Source organism: Pungitius pungitius, chromosome 16, assembly GCF_949316345.1.
Source record: "Pungitius pungitius chromosome 16, fPunPun2.1, whole genome shotgun sequence".
NCBI lineage: Eukaryota > Metazoa > Chordata > Actinopteri > Perciformes > Gasterosteidae > Pungitius > Pungitius pungitius.
In genome coordinates, this window is record NC_084915.1 from 18,498,920 (window position 1) to 18,515,022 (window position 16,103).

The 16,103-nt window shown below is 43.5% G+C and overlaps 4 protein-coding genes across 6 annotated transcripts in view; 1 reads left to right on the plus strand and 3 right to left on the minus strand.

Moving 5' to 3' along the window:
• The window catches only part of LOC134102902 (P2Y purinoceptor 3), a 2,700-nt gene extending 2,156 nt beyond the window's left edge, over positions 1-544 (minus strand). The window contains exons 1-2 of the mRNA XM_062558213.1: positions 532-544; positions 1-70 (exon numbers count right to left, since the gene is read on the minus strand). The exon at positions 1-70 is cut by the window's left edge and continues 348 nt beyond it. Of these exons, the coding sequence (XP_062414197.1) occupies positions 1-70; positions 532-544 (83 nt within the window). The remainder of the gene's footprint in view (positions 71-531) is intronic.
• A 627-nt stretch (positions 545-1,171) lies between these two features.
• Positions 1,172-7,880, minus strand: im:7136398 (schwannomin-interacting protein 1). 3 transcript variants are annotated; one of them, XM_062558055.1, is made up of 7 exons: positions 7,195-7,880; positions 6,525-6,702; positions 6,079-6,188; positions 4,988-5,069; positions 4,545-4,658; positions 4,319-4,436; positions 1,172-3,970 (listed from the first exon to the last, which is right to left on the minus strand). In XM_062558055.1, exons 2-7 carry the CDS (start codon positions 6,699-6,701, stop codon positions 3,876-3,878), a joined length of 696 nt encoding a protein of 231 aa, XP_062414039.1. In that variant the 5' UTR covers position 6,702; positions 7,195-7,880; the 3' UTR covers positions 1,172-3,875. The 3 variants fall into 3 exon arrangements, 2 of the variants coding, with proteins under 2 accessions (XP_062414039.1, XP_037323280.2); XM_037467383.2 differs by having other exon boundaries at positions 6,525-6,705; XR_009942507.1 differs by lacking the exons at positions 4,988-5,069; positions 7,195-7,880 and having other exon boundaries at positions 1,173-3,970; positions 6,525-7,159.
• A 26-nt stretch (positions 7,881-7,906) lies between these two features.
• On the plus strand, positions 7,907-12,920 carry LOC119215336 (P2R1A-PPP2R2A-interacting phosphatase regulator 1). Its single transcript, XM_037467419.2, has 9 exons — positions 7,907-8,603; positions 8,988-9,072; positions 9,153-9,200; positions 9,361-9,407; positions 9,755-9,812; positions 10,002-10,060; positions 10,201-10,256; positions 10,747-10,834; positions 10,916-12,920. Exons 1-9 carry the CDS (start codon positions 8,515-8,517, stop codon positions 11,028-11,030), a joined length of 645 nt encoding a protein of 214 aa, XP_037323316.2. The 5' UTR covers positions 7,907-8,514; the 3' UTR covers positions 11,031-12,920.
• Positions 12,921-13,941: 1,021 nt separating this feature from the next.
• Positions 13,942-16,076, minus strand: c16h17orf49 (chromosome 16 C17orf49 homolog). Its single transcript, XM_037467423.2, has 6 exons — positions 15,751-16,076; positions 15,306-15,400; positions 15,125-15,226; positions 14,832-15,052; positions 14,549-14,653; positions 13,942-14,424 (listed from the first exon to the last, which is right to left on the minus strand). Exons 1-6 carry the CDS (start codon positions 15,769-15,771, stop codon positions 14,360-14,362), a joined length of 609 nt encoding a protein of 202 aa, XP_037323320.1. The 5' UTR covers positions 15,772-16,076; the 3' UTR covers positions 13,942-14,359.
• Between the last annotated feature and the right edge of the window lie 27 nt (positions 16,077-16,103).

Consider the following 16,103-nt stretch of genomic DNA (forward strand, 5'->3'; position numbering starts at 1 on the left):
GGGGGGCCACGTGCCGGAGGCGTTTGGGGAGTTCCCCGCCGCCTGAGCGATGCCCGACGTGGACATCGGGCTCAATCCCATGATGCACCTGTGCAGGCTGCTTCCGGGCGGCTCATCTCAGCGTCCTTCATCCGACCATCGGTGCGTCTCCTCTCTGTCCTTCGTCCCCTGAGCCTGAGGGGGGGGGCAGGAAGGAGCGGGGGGGGGGCACGCCATCATTAGTTTGGAAAACCTCGTTCTCAATGTACCGCCGGCGGGTTTTCTGCTGATGAAGACTACGTTTCGCTCAATTTGCCGCTCAATAATTAACGAAAGCCTTCCGGAGGTTTCTCCTGAGGCTGAGCAGGCCGAGGGGTCAAAGGTCAGAGGGGAACGGTGCACCGTTTGAATGGATTGTTCATTCATCTGTTGTTACTTTAACTGTATCTTGATCCAGTTAACATTAGATAACATATAATCCCAATAAAATGCTTCACAGTGAGAAATATAATATGAATATATTTATATAGTTTAAGACTGAGACTTTTCTACTGATGTGGTTCATCTTTCATGGTCCCCTGAGGATGAACGATGAAAGGATGAAGGAAAGAAACCATATAAAATATATTTAAGGATTATTAATGATTTTATGCTTTTCAGTGCCCCCCCCCTCTCAACATTTAAATACATATCGTATGTTATTAGTATTAGTATGTTATTATAGTAATTCTTCATTATTAACTCAGTAAATACAAAAACAAGAGAAAGATTCCCACAATTCTTTTCTTAAATTCACATTTCTTTTGAGGAATCATTAAAAAAACATTTAAAAGGTTTTAGCGTATTTCTTCTTAAATAGCATCAGCAAGTTGGTGAATCAAACCCGATCCGCCTACCTCTTCCTCCTTGTTTCCTCCTCTTCCTCCGCTCCTTAGACGCCTTCTGCCTCACAAGAATCTTTCTCTTTTTCTCGGGTCTCTGTGGGTTTTTCTGACCTTCATCTCCTCTGTAAATAATTGATCAGAGTTCATTCAGTCACGACTGCAGCAATGAAACCCGGTCTGTAGACTGCAGAGGAGGCGGAGCTTAAGAAGGGATCTGAAGTTATATATTTAAGTTATAAATATTCATCAAACACCGTAGTTTGAATCCGTCCGTGGATGCAGGAAGCGTCTGAATCTTTGTATCTTTATTGATCAGGATTCTGACACGTGGAGACATTTAATCGTAACTTCTGATCGGCTTTTAAATCAAAACGTGATCAAAACGAGCTGCTCTCGTCTCCTTGTTATCAGCTCCTCCTCCCCTTTCTCCTTCCTCCTGTCCCTGCTCCTCCTCCTCCTCACCATCATCATCATCATCATCATCACTGGGTTTGAACAGGTGATCAAACACCCTCAAACAGGTGGAAAAAATCTTATCAATTACTCTTTAAATGATACATCAAATAAAAACAAATGTAAAACTTCATTATTTGTTAATTTCAGATTCCTGAAAACTTTTGAATATCAGTAAAAAAGGTCCTGGTCACATGATCAACACGAGATGTTCTCTATTATATTTTAGAGGGAAACAGAAGTTTGAAACTATTTAAATCACCAGTTTTAACATCTTGTTATTGATTGATTTTATTTTCTACTTTTATTGTGAAACACGTTTTCAAAAGTGCTACAAAATGTATTTCAAAGATAAAGGAAACTTTTATATTACATCAAAATATATTATAAATATATATATAACACGTCTTACATTTTTAGACACATTTGTAATACATTTTATTTACTCACAATAAAATATGAAAACAATATTCTTACTGTTGAATTATGTGCCACTTAAAACATATTTTCATTGTGACTTTAAATATTTATTTAAATATTAATAAATGTGAATTTCCTTCCATGTGACAGTTATCTCTTTATTACAAAGATAAAGTCTGGAATAAAATGTCTTTGAATCCAAAAACTATTACTGCTGGCAAAATGTAAACTAAAGTTAACAATAAAAAAATAATCGAGGCAGCAACATCAAACATAAAAAAATATTTTAACTATATCAAGTGGATTTTTCCCTTCATTCATTAGCAGTAAACCTTAATGTGTCTTTTTTGTTGTTATATAACCAAATAACCAAAGTGTAACGTTCCCTTCGTGTAACACACTAAAGAAACAACACAATGACACTTAAAGCACTTACTTCATTTCATTTGTTTACGTCCACGAGGCAGAAAAACGTCTTTAGTGTCACGAGAGAATCAAGCTTTACACTCGTGTTGCTTTCAGGGGCCTCCTTCCCTCTGACCAATAGGACCTTCATTCCTCTATTTCACTACAGCAACATCATCTATAAAATGACATCAAAGACCCCCCTCATAAAGCTGGACCCACTCACCCCCCCACTGAGATCGGTCCTGATGGTGGATCTCCCTTCACCCCTCGAAGCCTTTGAGATCCTTCATTCAGTCCCCGCTGCGTTTCAGCTCCTTTCATTCTGTCGCTGCAAATGATTGGATCTCAGTACAGAACACGTCCAACTAACAGCTTCACATCACGTGTCATTTAGCTTTTATCCAAAGCGACTTACAATAAGCGTCTTTGAGGCTACTATAAAGCTCTCATGAATCCATTTATTAATAACCTCCCTCAACATGTTCACATGCTCACTTCCAATAATCTGCCTTCTTTTGTACATAATGTGTATTGATTTCACTGTGTAGTTTTTAGCCATGTGTTTGTCACACTGTTGTGTGTCTGTGTTGTTTGTGTTGTTTGTACCTGCCTCTTCACCAGGTCATCCTTGTAAATGAGAAATGGTTCTCAATGGATTTTACCTGGTTAAATAAAGGTCAAATAAATAAAAAATGAAATTGTTGATGACTAAATAAGCTGGGATACGTTCTTTATATTCCTTCTTCATCCAGGGTCATGTGACCTGTGGGTGACAGCATGAATGTGCATCTCTACGTCCGTCCTGCTCTCATCTGCCGCTGTGCTTACAATGTGGCTCTTTACTTTAATACCAACCAGTTCTGTGCCTCACTTTCACAACGTTGGACGATGCATTTGCTAACAGCTAACGGCTAAGAGCTAACGACTAACAGCTAACAGCTAACGGCTAACAGCTAACGGCTAACAGCTAACAGCCAGCGGCTAACAGCTAACGGCTAATAGCTAACAGCTAACGACTAACAGCTAACGAGACTCAACACATGCTGCTGGGATCGTTGCTGCATCTTTGACCCGAGCGGACAGCTTGGTGTTAATTGGTTTCATCGCGTTGTTTGTGTTTATCTCTCCTTGATATTGAATTAAGTTAGTTTGTTTTAATCAGATTGATTGACGACAGCTTGTTATCTGTTCAAATATTAGTTAGTCAGTTAGTGACAAAACAATTAGGAAGATTTACGATTTGACCAAACCAGCAACTAGATTGTTGTTCTCCGATTGTTTTAAGAAGTCTATTTACATGAGGTCCCTTCTATATGTCCACCATCAACCACACTGTCCAACAGTGGCAACAGGAGCCTTTTAAAAGGACAAATGACAGTGAGGAGGCTAACGCTAACTTGGCTTCTTGTAGACGTTCTGCTGAGTACGCCGTCTTCTGGCCCTTTGTTGAGGTCCACCTCCTGCAGGAGGGAGGACCAGCAGAAGAAGGAGTTGGAGCTCTTCAGATGTCCGCTAGTTGATCGCTCTGCTCCGAAAGATTTGACGTTACTTCTCCTCCTTGTTCACGTTTCCTTCAGACTTGGTCTCAACGTCGTAGAAAATTTTTCCACAACCGTTTTTTTGGGGTAACTTCCTGTTCTACCAGACCCCTCCAGTAGAATCTGGCCCAATTAGCATCTCAGATAAGGTCTGAGGAGGAGGAGCAGGGGTCCCGGTCAGAGGTCCTGGTCGTTAGGTCAGGTCCTGGACATCCAGCAGCACGGCGTCCTGCTTCGTCCTCAGCTGGTCCCGGACAACAAGGTGAGAAACCAACTGGGAGCTCAGAGCTGGAAGACAAAGAGGTCAGAGGTCAGGTTTTCTCTTCACTAAATATACTGCTGCTATGCTATGCTAACAATGTAGCTGCCTGGGGTGAATGTCTTGTTAGCTATTTTAAAATAATACACCTATTAAACAAAACATGTTATTCTACAAAAAATCTTGAAATCCATCTTTCCATCAGGTACAGTTAAATATTACGTTCCTAATTTGTCCCTTTCACATCTTGTTTGGGTTTCAATGTCATACTTTGGTCCTTTGAGAAAGAATTCTGATTCACGTCTCTAACGACATCCGAGGCTCATGGGTAATGTAGTATTTATCTGTTATTTTATATTGTGTGTGTGTGCGTGTACCGTGCACGTCCTGTTGAAGCGATGCTCCCAAGCTAACGAGCTGCTGCAATGAACACATCTGCAGCTCCAAACGCTCCAGATGTTTCTGCTCGGCAACACGGCTGATGGCTGCCACCCGCTGCCACACACACACATGCACGCACACACACACACACACACACAAACAGACACACACAGCTATTAAGTCTCCACATTCTAACAGCTGAGTTGTGTCTTTGTCTTTTACCTCCTCGTCCTTCTGCTCGGCCAGCAGTTTGTCCCTCAGCGTCCTCAGGTCACTGGCCACTTCCTGCTTCAGCCTGGCGCCATAGCAACCGTTACGCCCTGTTCCCATGGAAACCTGTGCAGAATAAAAGCTCAAAGAATTCTGCTGGTGATGTTTCAGTGAACGGTACTACTGCTGCTAACAGCGCTAACAGTGCTAACAGCGCTAAGAGCAGCTTCCAGCTGTGCTTCCTCTTGGTTTGACAGTGAGGTAGTTGGAGTTACAACTACCAGTGAGGAAGATTAATTTATTAATGCATTCTAAGCGGTGAACAGGGAAAAATAAAAGTTAGTCCTTTCTTTAAAAAACCTAATTTGACTTCCTCATCAGGGACTGAAGGTACAACACTTCAGTCCTGTTTCATAGTGGCTGCAGACGCAATGCACCAATGAGCATGCAAAGACCTTCTTTGTGCCGTCTCCCTCCTCGTCCTCACTGTCGCTGCTGTTGATGAAGCACAGCTGCAGCTTTCTGTGGTTATGAAATCTGGAATGATCATAAACATGAAGCTGAAGCTCAGACAGGACGACAACAAACCGTTTGGAACTTCTTAGGGCTGAAACTAAGGTCATTAACTATTATTAATTATAACTATAGTTATAAACTGTGGTCATTAACTATGGCTATAAACTATGGTCCTTCACTATAGTTATAAACTATGGTCATTAACTATGGTGATAAACTATGGTCATTAACTATAGTTATAAACTGGTCATTAACTATGGTTATAAACTATGGTCATTAACTATAGTTATAAACTGGTCATTAACTATGGTTATAAACTATGGTCATTAACTATAGTTATAAACTATGGTCATTAACTATGGTTATAAACTATGGTCATTAACTATAGTTATAAACTGTGGTCATTAACTATGGTTATAAACTATGGTCCTTCACTATAGTTATAAACTATGGTCATTAACTATGGTGATAAACTATGGTCATTAACTATAGTTATAAACTGGTCATTAACTATGGCTATAAACTATGGTCCTTCACTATAGTTATAAACTATGGTCATTAACTATGGTGATAAACTATGGTCATTAACTATAGTTATAAACTGGTCATTAACTATGGTTATAAACTATGGTCATTAACTATAGTTATAAACTGGTCATTAACTATGGTTATAAACTATGGTCATTAACTATAGTTATAAACCATGGTCATTAACTATGGCTATAAACTATGGTCCTTCACTATAGTTATAAACTATGGTCATTAACTATGGTGATAAACTATGGTCATTAACTATAGTTATAAACTGGTCATTAACTATGGTTATAAACTATGGTCATTAACTATAGTTATAAACTGTGGTCATTAACTATGGTTATAAACTATGGTCATTAACTATAGTTATAAACTATGGTCATTAACTGTAGTTATAAACTATGGTCGTTAACGTTCAATGTTTACCCTTCATAAATAAATAAATAAACAAACATATATATATTATATATACATATTATAAATAAAACTGAATTACCGTGAAGTGAGGACAGCGACTCGACGCCTCCTACTCGACGCGTCCTCCTCCTCCCAGACGTCGCTCCATGCCCCCCCCCGACTCTCGTCCATCCTCCCCCCTGGTGCCTCCTGCAGGGAGACACACAGTGGTTGAAACTGCTTTATTACCAATTTACAAATGACAAAAGGCACAACAAACAATCTTCATCCTTTCTAATCAACACACAGCAGAAGGGCTCATGAGTCCTCCAGAGGTTACACAGGGCTCGACTCAAACGTGGCAGAGCCTACATTTCCCACAATGCAACACCTCAAGCAACATTCACATGAATATAATATATGATAATATCAATTTTACTATCAAAGAGTGGAAACAAACTCTTTGGGGGCCAAGAAAGGCTCATGTGAAATGTAGTCTACTGAGAAGCTTTTAACAAAATGTGTAAACTCTTCTTCACGGCTGACCTTTGACCTCTCCCTCCGCTCTTGCTCCTGTTTTTCCAACTCGGCTATCCGCTGGCTCAGATCCTCCCATTGCATGATGGGAAGACCCAGATCGTCCACTGAGGACGCCGCTGCGATGTGATGGAGAAGCTCCTCCTCTTCCTGCTTCTCCTCAGCCGTCTCTTCCTCTCCCTCCATCCTCCTCCCACAGACAAGGTCAAAGGTCGATGTAGTTTATAAGCAGTTAAGCGAGTTTCCTTCGTGGTGAAGCAACTATTTTACTTAGAAAACACTCCATCAAAAGGTTTCAAATACATTGACTATAAAGTGTCCTTCCCTTCAGAAAGCTATTAGTTTGTGTTTCATTTCATCGAATTGTAAATGTAAAGAACAAACTTTAGAGAAACATGTGCTTTATATTTAATTATATTATGTCATTAATAACAGTCAGAAAAATCCTGCACGAGTCAAATTAATTAGTCAGTTTTATTGAGTACCAATATTTAAACCTTATAAATAATACTCAAGATGAAAGAATACAGTCATTCAGAGTCTTAGGTTGAGATATAGATAACGTTATTATGATCAATACTATGAATTAACTTATTGAAAGTCTGGATTAAAGCTGAAGAGCCGCCCTGTTGTTTACCAGCAGCCGGAGGAGGGGGGGGGGGGGGGGTTACCCGCCTACCAGTCACATCCAGACGGACGAGGATCGCTCCGACATGCTGCTCTACGTCACTGCTGACGTCACTGCTCCACGTCACTGCTCCACGTCGGCCGGCTTCTTTTAGAGAAACATTCCTGACAAAGTTAATAAAAGTCTCCCGAAAGTTGTGTGACTCCGTCGGGAGGAAGGAAGGAAGGAGACGGGACCTCCTCCTCTTCCTCCTCCTCCTCCTCCTCCTCCTTTAACCTCTTCTCCTCGGCAGACTCACGGAGGGATTCAGCGCCCGCTGGCGGAGCTTTAGGGTACTAGTACTACGTGTTGTAGTAGTACTACATGTACTTATCGTAGTGGTACGTGTAGCCGGAGTAGTCGAAAGTACTTGATGTACGAGTAGTCTTAAGTACTTAGTACTAGTCTTAAGAATGTGTTGTAGCAGTAGTTTTAAGTAGCTGTTGTAGTGGTTGTATCAGTAGTTTATATGACTATTAAAGGTAGTTTTAAGTAGGTTCTGTAGTACTACTATGTGTACTTGTTGTAGTAGTAGTTTAATTAACAGGGTGCTGACATGAATGTCCAACATTTTTTAAATAAAAGTTCAAATAGCCGACCTTGAAACCCTGACCACGCCCCCTCATGCAACACTAGTTTTGCATAAAGTACATTATTATTACACAGTAGTACTAGTAGCCGCCCTCGTGCCCCTCGCTGGCCGCGGAGCGGCGCTGTTTCCCGGTGACGCACCGTCTCCACTCGGCGGAGGACTCGTTGTGAAAAGCGGTCAAAGTGTTCGTGTCGCAGCGGTCCTCCACCGGAGGTGCGCTCGGTGCTCGGTAGGGGGAAACCGTGGGACCTGGTCCCCCGGAGGACTCCGGTACCGGCCCCGGTGCGACTCGTCCGGTCAGCTGCCTCAGCGGTTCCTGCTCTCCGGACCGGCGGCTCTTGGCTTCTTTTTAAGTTGCGTCACGTGCATTAAAAGTGTTCCGGTGGAACCGGGAGTTTTGACCGGACGCCTTTGGAAACAAGCGCGAGTGTTTTTGTGCGTGTGTTCATCACGCGACCGTAACATCGAGACGGGTGCGCGCGAAGCGGCGTTGCGGCGTTGCGGCGGGGGGGGGTTAACGTGACAGTCCTGTCCTGTGCTCGGACACGGAACCGGAACCGGGGAGGGGGAGATGTGGTAGAGCGGTGCCCGCCGCCGTGTGTTCGACCCCCACCGACTCGGCGGCTGTGCTCGCTCGGGAGAGGCCTGCGGGTTCGGGCTTCCACCGGGCTTGCGTAGAGCCCGACGCCGTCACCAGAGCGTCGGAGGACGGCCACGACGGGCCCGTGGAAGGCAGAGGCATGGAACGGATGGAAGTGGACCAGTGCGCAGGCGCAGCTGGAGGGGCACTCCGCAGGTCGAACAGCGCCCCCATGATCACCAGTGTCAGGTCAGTGGTACTGCACCCGCATCATTGCATACGACTTAAGACACTATTACAGTATTGAATTGGACCCCTTCTTATGATCTGTATACATATAGTACACCCAACGGTACTTGTTGAAGTAGAACATAAACTTTAGAACATTTTTTGTATTCTTTCCTCAATTTCCCCTTCCACACTTGACACTAAATGACATGTCAAGAATTGTAAAAATGTTGATTTTATTTTAAGTTTAATCTGGATTGATTAATGATCAAACTACCGAACGTTATTATCTCATCCAGCTACAACTTCAAAAGCCGTTTACATGAAACGGTGCTTAATACCTAGTATCAGTACATAATAAAGACAGCTGAGTTGTATATCTTCTGCATGTCCTCTCCTCCTCAGTGACGGGATGGCGATGTTCAGTCCAGTGTCCTCGGCCCGGTACAGACGCAGCAGCGTGTCCATCAACCCCAGCGGCCCTTCACAGGTCACTGTTTGTGGAGAACAAGTACAAATGATGGTGATCGTTGTGGTGTGTGTCTGACTGTCCTCCATCGTCCCCTCCAGCTCGTCCCTCTCTCCCCTTCCTCAGCGACCAGAGACCACAAGAGACAGGTGAGGAGTCCACCCGTCTTTGTCTCCTTCTCAGTCTTCTTTGGGTTTGTGGAGTTTGGGTTTTAGTTGCTTCAGCTGGAGGGCGTTTGATTGGACCGTCAATAGACGGGGTCAAAGGTCAATGTGGAGGGTTACTGACAGCTGTTTGTATATCCTCCAGGAGGAGAACATGGAGACGATACTCCGAGGGAGCCTGCAGAGACTGAGGTGCAGCACACACGCACACGCACACACGCACACGCACACACACGCACACACACACACACGCACACACACACACGCACACGCACACACACGCGCACACACACACGCACACACGCACACACGCACACGCACACACACACACGCACGCACGCACGCACGCACGCACGCACGCACGCACGCACGCACGCACGCACGCACGCACGCACGCACACACACACACACACACACACACACACACACACACACACACACACACACACACACACACACACACACACACACACACACACACACACACACACACACACGTTTAAATGATTAGATTAATTGTCCCTTTCTCTGCCTCCCAGTGCTTCCAGTCTGAACCCAGTTCATCCAGCCAGTCAGTGGCATAACCCCACGTCCGTGGTGAGCATCTCCAAACCACTCCCCCCCCCCCCGGGTGTCCCCATCGAAGGGCTCACAGCAGTGCACGTTGTTCTTTGTGTCCACGTGAGGCCTCCTGATGGAGGGATGCTCTTCAGCCTCACGTGGACACACTGAAGTCCACCTCAACGGGTTTAGAGATGGTTGGTACTTACTGCTTTTCTTCTTCAGTGGTCACAGGACAGCGGCGTGACCCCCAGCTCCTCCCCAAGCCCCCCCAGGAGGTTCAGGTGAGGACAATAATACCAACAGGGTAGAATCAGCTGTGGTGTGGAGGTCTTTCTTCATGAAGGAGGAGGTTGTGTGGAGCGACTTTAGAACAATTGAAAACAGTTGAATAAGGTAATGGGTGAATTTATTTGTCCCTCAGACCAGCAGGGGGGGCCACAGTGAGATCACCTGTGATGACTCCACTCAAGAGGAAAGGTACCTGTCACGTTGATCTGGATGCGTTGCTGTCTTTGTACTTCGTACTAAAACAGAAAGACAAACACAGCTTTAATGATCGTAGGCTTTAAGTTTTTTTGTGTTACAGTAAATCTCGTAAATGTGTTTGAAGAGATCTAAGTGGAGATAAACGTTAACTCTTCAGAACGACCATGAAGACTACAACAATTCACTGATTTACTGCACTGCATTTAACATTATAGCGTTAGCATCCTCCACCTGACGCTAAGCTAACAAGGCTAACGGTACTTTAGCTCAACCTGTAGTGTCCTTTGATGCTGAATGAAAACGAGCCGACTAATCGTTGCGTCTCTAGTTGACAGTTCGATAGAAATCGACTCCACCTTGAAAGTAAAGGTCCACAGCGTCTCTAAGAGACCTCTGTCCTGTCAGAACGCAGCAATCTGATTGGAGAACCACTGTCGGTGACCTCTGACCTCTACAGCACTTAACCTCTTTCGTCCCTCAGGGGGGGTGGAGTCCGACGGACCCCCGAAGAAGCTTTTCGTTGCCGGGGTAACGGATCCGGCCCAGCGGAGCAGCAGCTACACCTTCAGGTGAGGGTGGAGCTTCCACACACTCACATTATAAGAGAGAAGAACCTCGAGTAAAGCCCCCCCTCCTCCCCCCCCTCTCAGCGTTTCTCAGTCGGCGGCGGACTCCCCCCCCGCAGGAGGCGTCAGTCCCCAGTCTCTGTCCCCCCCTCCCCCGTCCTTCACCGCCTTCGCCTCCCACCAGCACCCCAGACACTAGAGCCCCCCACACCCAGGGTGCAGACCTCCTCGACCCCCCGGGTGCAGACTGACCACCAGCCCCCCCCCCCCCATCTGTCCATATTTAGCTCATCTGATATTTAAAAGAAACGACTAAAAACCACACAAATAAACCAGAGGTTTGCGTGGTTGGAGACGTGAAGGTCCACCGGCTGGGGGTCACGTGCTGGACCTGCTGTGGCTCCTGAAGGTCTTTATGATTTCTGAGCTATCTGCTCTGGAAAAGGTTGTGAGGTCAGAGGTCAGAACCGGCGTTCACATGGTGGAAGAAACGCTGTGGAGGCTTTGATGCTTTTTCTGATTTCGTGCTTTTCTTCCTGTGGAAAGAAGTCAAAGTGGAGATGACCTGCAGATACGTGGAGGTTCAGCCTGAAGCGCCTTCCTGCTTCTTTGAGCCAAACATCTTTTTATTTGTGACAAACATTCAGATTTAAATAATCAATAAAGTCCATTTAGGTTCTAACCATCAAACCGAGGTTCTGATCCAATAAATGTCTTAATTCAAACTTAGTCTGAGCACAATGAATCGTGGCCAGTTTACACTTCCATGATGAACATGAACTTTAAGGACCTTCATCCCACTGAAGGAACAAAACGCTGCCAAAATGGTTTTTGTTGTTTTGAGATCTTTATTCTTTATTTTCTTTATTTCACCTTTGACGCGCTGCTCGTAGACGAAGCGACTTTCTGCTTCCAGAACGTTCTCAAGCCAAAACGAAAGCTGCAATTTAAGGAGATCAGTATTCATCAATGTTTGTCTCCTTTCCTCTCTCTTTATTTTCCTTCAAATGTTTAAAGTGTTTCTTTTCATTTTGTATTTGTTAAAACGACATTTTCAGTGTGATTGGAGGTTTTTGCTCATTAGCAACAGTTAGCATGAGATGCTAAAGTGCAATGCTAACATTAGTCCTGGAGGAGCAATGGGGAGAAAATCATCATCAGTCTTTTAAGCTCAACATGTTCAACTATTTCCTCTTGAAAATAATAATTTGTTGATATAAATGTAATGAGAAACTTATTCGACGTCCATTTTGGCGTTTTAAGATAAAAACCAAATGCCACAAAAGCTGTTTTTCAAATGTTTTGTCCTCTGAATATTTTGTTCAAGACATTTTAATACATTATTCCAAATTTCAAGCAAATAGTTGGAGGCATAAAAAAGTTGATTTAAATGAGATAACGGTTTAAAACCTCCCGTATCACTGAAAACGTGTATTTTGGATTATTCTGGCTTTGTTGTGACTTGGTAAAAAAAGCTTAATTTTGTTTTTATTATTTTCAGCAGCTTCTTTATTTTTTTTAATGGTTTGTCTTTTATTCATGTTTCATTATTCATGTTTATTACACAAGTTAAGCTTCATCGGGATGCCAGAGATGCTTTTTACTTCGAGGGGATTCATTCATTCATTTGACGTCTCCTTGACGCTTTGGTTCCAAAGACACATTTCACTCTGGTGGTTTTTCCTCGGTAACATGAACGCATCCTGATAACGTCCTTCATCACAGTACTCGTTTTTACTGAGTGGGGCTTGAAAGCAACGCAGCGACTCATTCCAAGCTCCGTTAGCTCGTTAGCTCCCTTACGTAGCCAAGAAGGACTGTGCTGCTAACGCTAACTAGCGTCAACATTTGCTCTTATCGGTGAGCAACGTCGACTTCTAAATATCAAATATCGGAATTTACTTCTCAAGAAAAAAGGAAACGCTTTGTACTTTGTTGTTATTCTGAGAAACTACAGTTCTCAGAATTAAACTTTATGAATAAAAGTCCACTTCCCTTTGCTGGTCCTCATGCTAAGCTAACACGTAGCCTTTTCACCTTTCAACACACTCAGAACTTTTATTCCGGCTTTGTAAGATTTAACCATGAAAAGATTTATTTTTTTAAGAAGGAAACTTAAGCACTTTAAAATGTATCCGTGTGAAGCTAAAAATAAGAATCACCATTGTTTTTTTATTATTATTAATAAACTGCGAGGTTTATTTTCTCCTCAAACCAAAACCAGCAGCTTTTTAAAATAATCAATCGGGCTCTGAAAAGAAATCAAGTAAAATCCACCAGAGTGAGATTGATAGAAATAAGGAGGGACAAAGGGAACTGAAAGTACAACCATGAAAACATTCACAAGGGTTTTCCAAAATGTACTTTTTTTTCCTGATATTTTGGACTAATTCTATACGTTAGAAAAAAAGAGACCTTGTATTTTTATGCAACCGTAAAATTAAAGTCTATATTCAAGTGTTTATTGAATAAAGAAAAGTAAGTGACCTTCTGGTTCTAGTGGAAATAAATATATTGTATATATGAAAACTCATTAAAGTCTGTACCGTATCACAAATGTTTGTCTTCTCTGGTCTTATTCAGCTTCATTGGTTCAACATGGTCACATGGGGCAGTAAACATCTAAAATACACACTTCATTTTTCAAAATGTGAGATCATTTATAAAAAATGTCAGACTATATTGTAAATGAACATCATCAGTATAAAGATCAATATACATTCAATATTTACTTTAATATTCTATTTGATTATTTCTTTACTTTTTAAGACACTATTTAACATAACGCAGGTTATGGGATAAGATGCTTTAGGGCGGGGCTACACGCTGATTGACAGGTCTCTAACAGACCATAAAGAGCAGGATGCTTTAGGGCGGGACTTCTTCAGAAACAATTGAATAAAACAAAGCAAGAAAAGACACTTTTTTGTTTTTTTACTAAACATAGGAAGTTGTTCTTTTGTCTTTTACAGCTTCTGATTGGTCCAAACTTTGAAGTCAAAAAGTTGATGATGATGATGATGATGAAGTCATGATCCCTCACTGAGAAGCTTCTGCTTCAGGAGATCATTATTAGTTTAAACTGAATCCTAGAAGACTCTCAAAACATCTCGTTGTAAAAAACGTTTATTTCCTGTCAAGTAGAAAAGAGATTTTAAATCGGTTTCTTTTTTTCCTGAATTCTAAAAAGTATTTTACATTTAATTCAAATGTGCAGTAGAAGAGTCTTTGAGGGTTCAGAGAGCACGTTCTTCACAATAAAGTTCCATGTTATTATTCATGATAAAAGTTCTACGTTGTCGGATTTAAACGTTTTCAGACTAAAACTCGTTGATGAAAACATAATTATGTCGAACAAAAAGCAAAACAAACGTTAATGCGGGAAAATCCAAAGAGGACGAAGCGTAAAGTAAAAAGATCAATAAGTTGTAAGAATTTGGTCTCTTGGATGATTCAATGTTTAACTTTAAAATCAACAGACGCAAGTAATTTAAACGTAGACTGAGGAAACAGCCGAGAGGTCAAAGGTCAGCGCGACAGCAGCGGGAGGTCACTGGAGTTCATGATGAGGCTGGAGTCCAAGTTCAGGCTCTCTGAGGCAAACACATGTGGTACAATGATGATTAATGTGTATACAGGTATATATTTCATAGTATAAGTACATATATTTCATAGTGTAAGTACACATTGTACAGAATGAGAACACGTCTCGCTCACCTTGGTCAAAGTTGATTTTCTTGCTGGAGGAAGCGTCTCCGAGTCCCTCGATGTCAACGAGGTCGCTGTTCACGTCAGAGTCGTTCAGAGCGCTGAGGGTCACGTCTGGGAGGGAGGGGGTCAACACGTTAACTAACCAATAGAAACCGTGTAGCAGGGCCCAATGAGTCGATGGCACATCACCTTGCTAATGCTAATGCTAATGCTAACCAACACATTTAATTCACACCCTGCTGACTCGGAGCACTTCCTGTCTAAGAACTTACTGCCCGTCGTTTCTCACCTGCCGTCTTCTGCTTCTTGAGGGGAGGGGCCAGAGAGGGGCCGCCCTGCATGCCTGTCGCCACGACGACCTGCGAAGTCGACACGGAAACCATGGCGGGCGCGGCGCCCGGCCCCGTCGTCACGGCGGGCTTCTTGGCGGTCTTCTTGGGCGCGTCGGCGGCGATGGGGACCCGGCTGTCCTCGTACAGCTTCCTCTTCACGGTGCTCTTTATCTGAGCGCTGCAGGAAGACACACCCCCTCGTAACCAGGAACAAACCACCAGCAATAATCAAAGGGGGCGGGGCTCCTACACGGTGCGCTCTTTGATCACGCTGCTGATGTTGTTCAAGTCGTCTCCGAACCGACGGACCGCCAGACGCAACATCTCGATCTCCGTCTCCGTCCACTTCGCCCTGAGGGGTCAGAGGTCAGGGGGAGGTTGTGAGTGAGTGTGAGTGTGTGTGTGTGTGCATGTGCATGTGTGTGTCTCACCCTGCTGGGCTGGAGTCACAAACCGGGTGGAGCTGCATCGTCAACTCTCCTAATTTGGTGAAAGCTGCTCCGGCTGCAGAGAAGATTTCTCCAACCTGAAGAGAACCAAGAAGTACTCACAGGTACTACTACCACACTGTGAGAATACTACCAATAAAAGTAAGTACTGACTGATTAGTAAAAATACTACCCCTGTACCCCTGAGATGAAGTACTGTATAAAGTACTGAATGTACATCTGAGATGAAGTACTGAATAAAGTAATTGCTGTAATAGAGATCAAGAGGAGTATTCACAAGCGTTAGTACTTCTATGTTCGGAGTACACGTTTCATTACTCTGTATTCGTGTACTCGGTGTACTGACTAAGTACTTCAGAGCTGTGATGAGCACATCAGTGAACGCAATCCGGATACAGGTGACCCCTCCAACCACGTGAGCACTCACCTTAGCAGAAGCTGACGTCATCTCGGCGAAGGAGTCCTTTCACTTTTTTCTTCTTTAAAGACAAAAACACGCGAACACGCCGTTAGCTGCTAGCTGCTAGCTACGGTTAGCTCCTGGAGCGCTAGCTGGCTCGCGCTGTTAGCGCGCTTCCATAGAGGTTCGTGAGAAACGAGAACAAACGCAACCAATCAGACGCATCGATCGGAATCCATCCGGAGCCTTTCCCGCGTTACATATTCAGCAGGAAAATGTACATTTATAAATATTTTACAACAAAGGTAGACGGAATAAAGGGAGCGTTTGAGCGACTGGGGATGAGGGCCATTGGTCGGTCTCAGAGGAAAGGGGCGGGA

Bases quoted from the DNA above. Each gene is read 5' to 3' on its own strand.
- im:7136398 (XM_062558055.1), bottom strand. From the start codon at position 6,701: ATGGAGGGAGAGGAAGAGACGGCTGAGGAGAAGCAGGAAGAGGAGGAG. The intron at 6,189-6,524 runs GTCAGCCGTGAA...GTCTCCCTGCAG, and splicing joins AGCGGAGGGAGAGGTCAAAG to GAGGCACCAGGGGGGAGGAT. The intron at 4,437-4,544 runs GTAAAAGACAAA...TGTGTGTGGCAG, and splicing joins CCGAGCAGAAGGACGAGGAG to CGGGTGGCAGCCATCAGCCG.
- LOC119215336 (XM_037467419.2), top strand. From the start codon at position 8,515: ATGGAACGGATGGAAGTGGACCAGTGCGCAGGCGCAGCTGGAGGGGCA. The intron at 9,073-9,152 runs GTCACTGTTTGT...CGTCCCCTCCAG, and splicing joins ACCCCAGCGGCCCTTCACAG to CTCGTCCCTCTCTCCCCTTC. The intron at 10,257-10,746 runs GTACCTGTCACG...TTCGTCCCTCAG, and splicing joins GACTCCACTCAAGAGGAAAG to GGGGGGTGGAGTCCGACGGA.
- c16h17orf49 (XM_037467423.2), bottom strand. From the start codon at position 15,771: ATGACGTCAGCTTCTGCTAAG. The intron at 15,401-15,750 runs GTGAGTGCTCAC...GGTTCTCTTCAG, and splicing joins TGACGTCAGCTTCTGCTAAG to GTTGGAGAAATCTTCTCTGC. The intron at 15,053-15,124 runs GTAGGAGCCCCG...GTCTTCCTGCAG, and splicing joins GTGATCAAAGAGCGCACCGT to CGCTCAGATAAAGAGCACCG.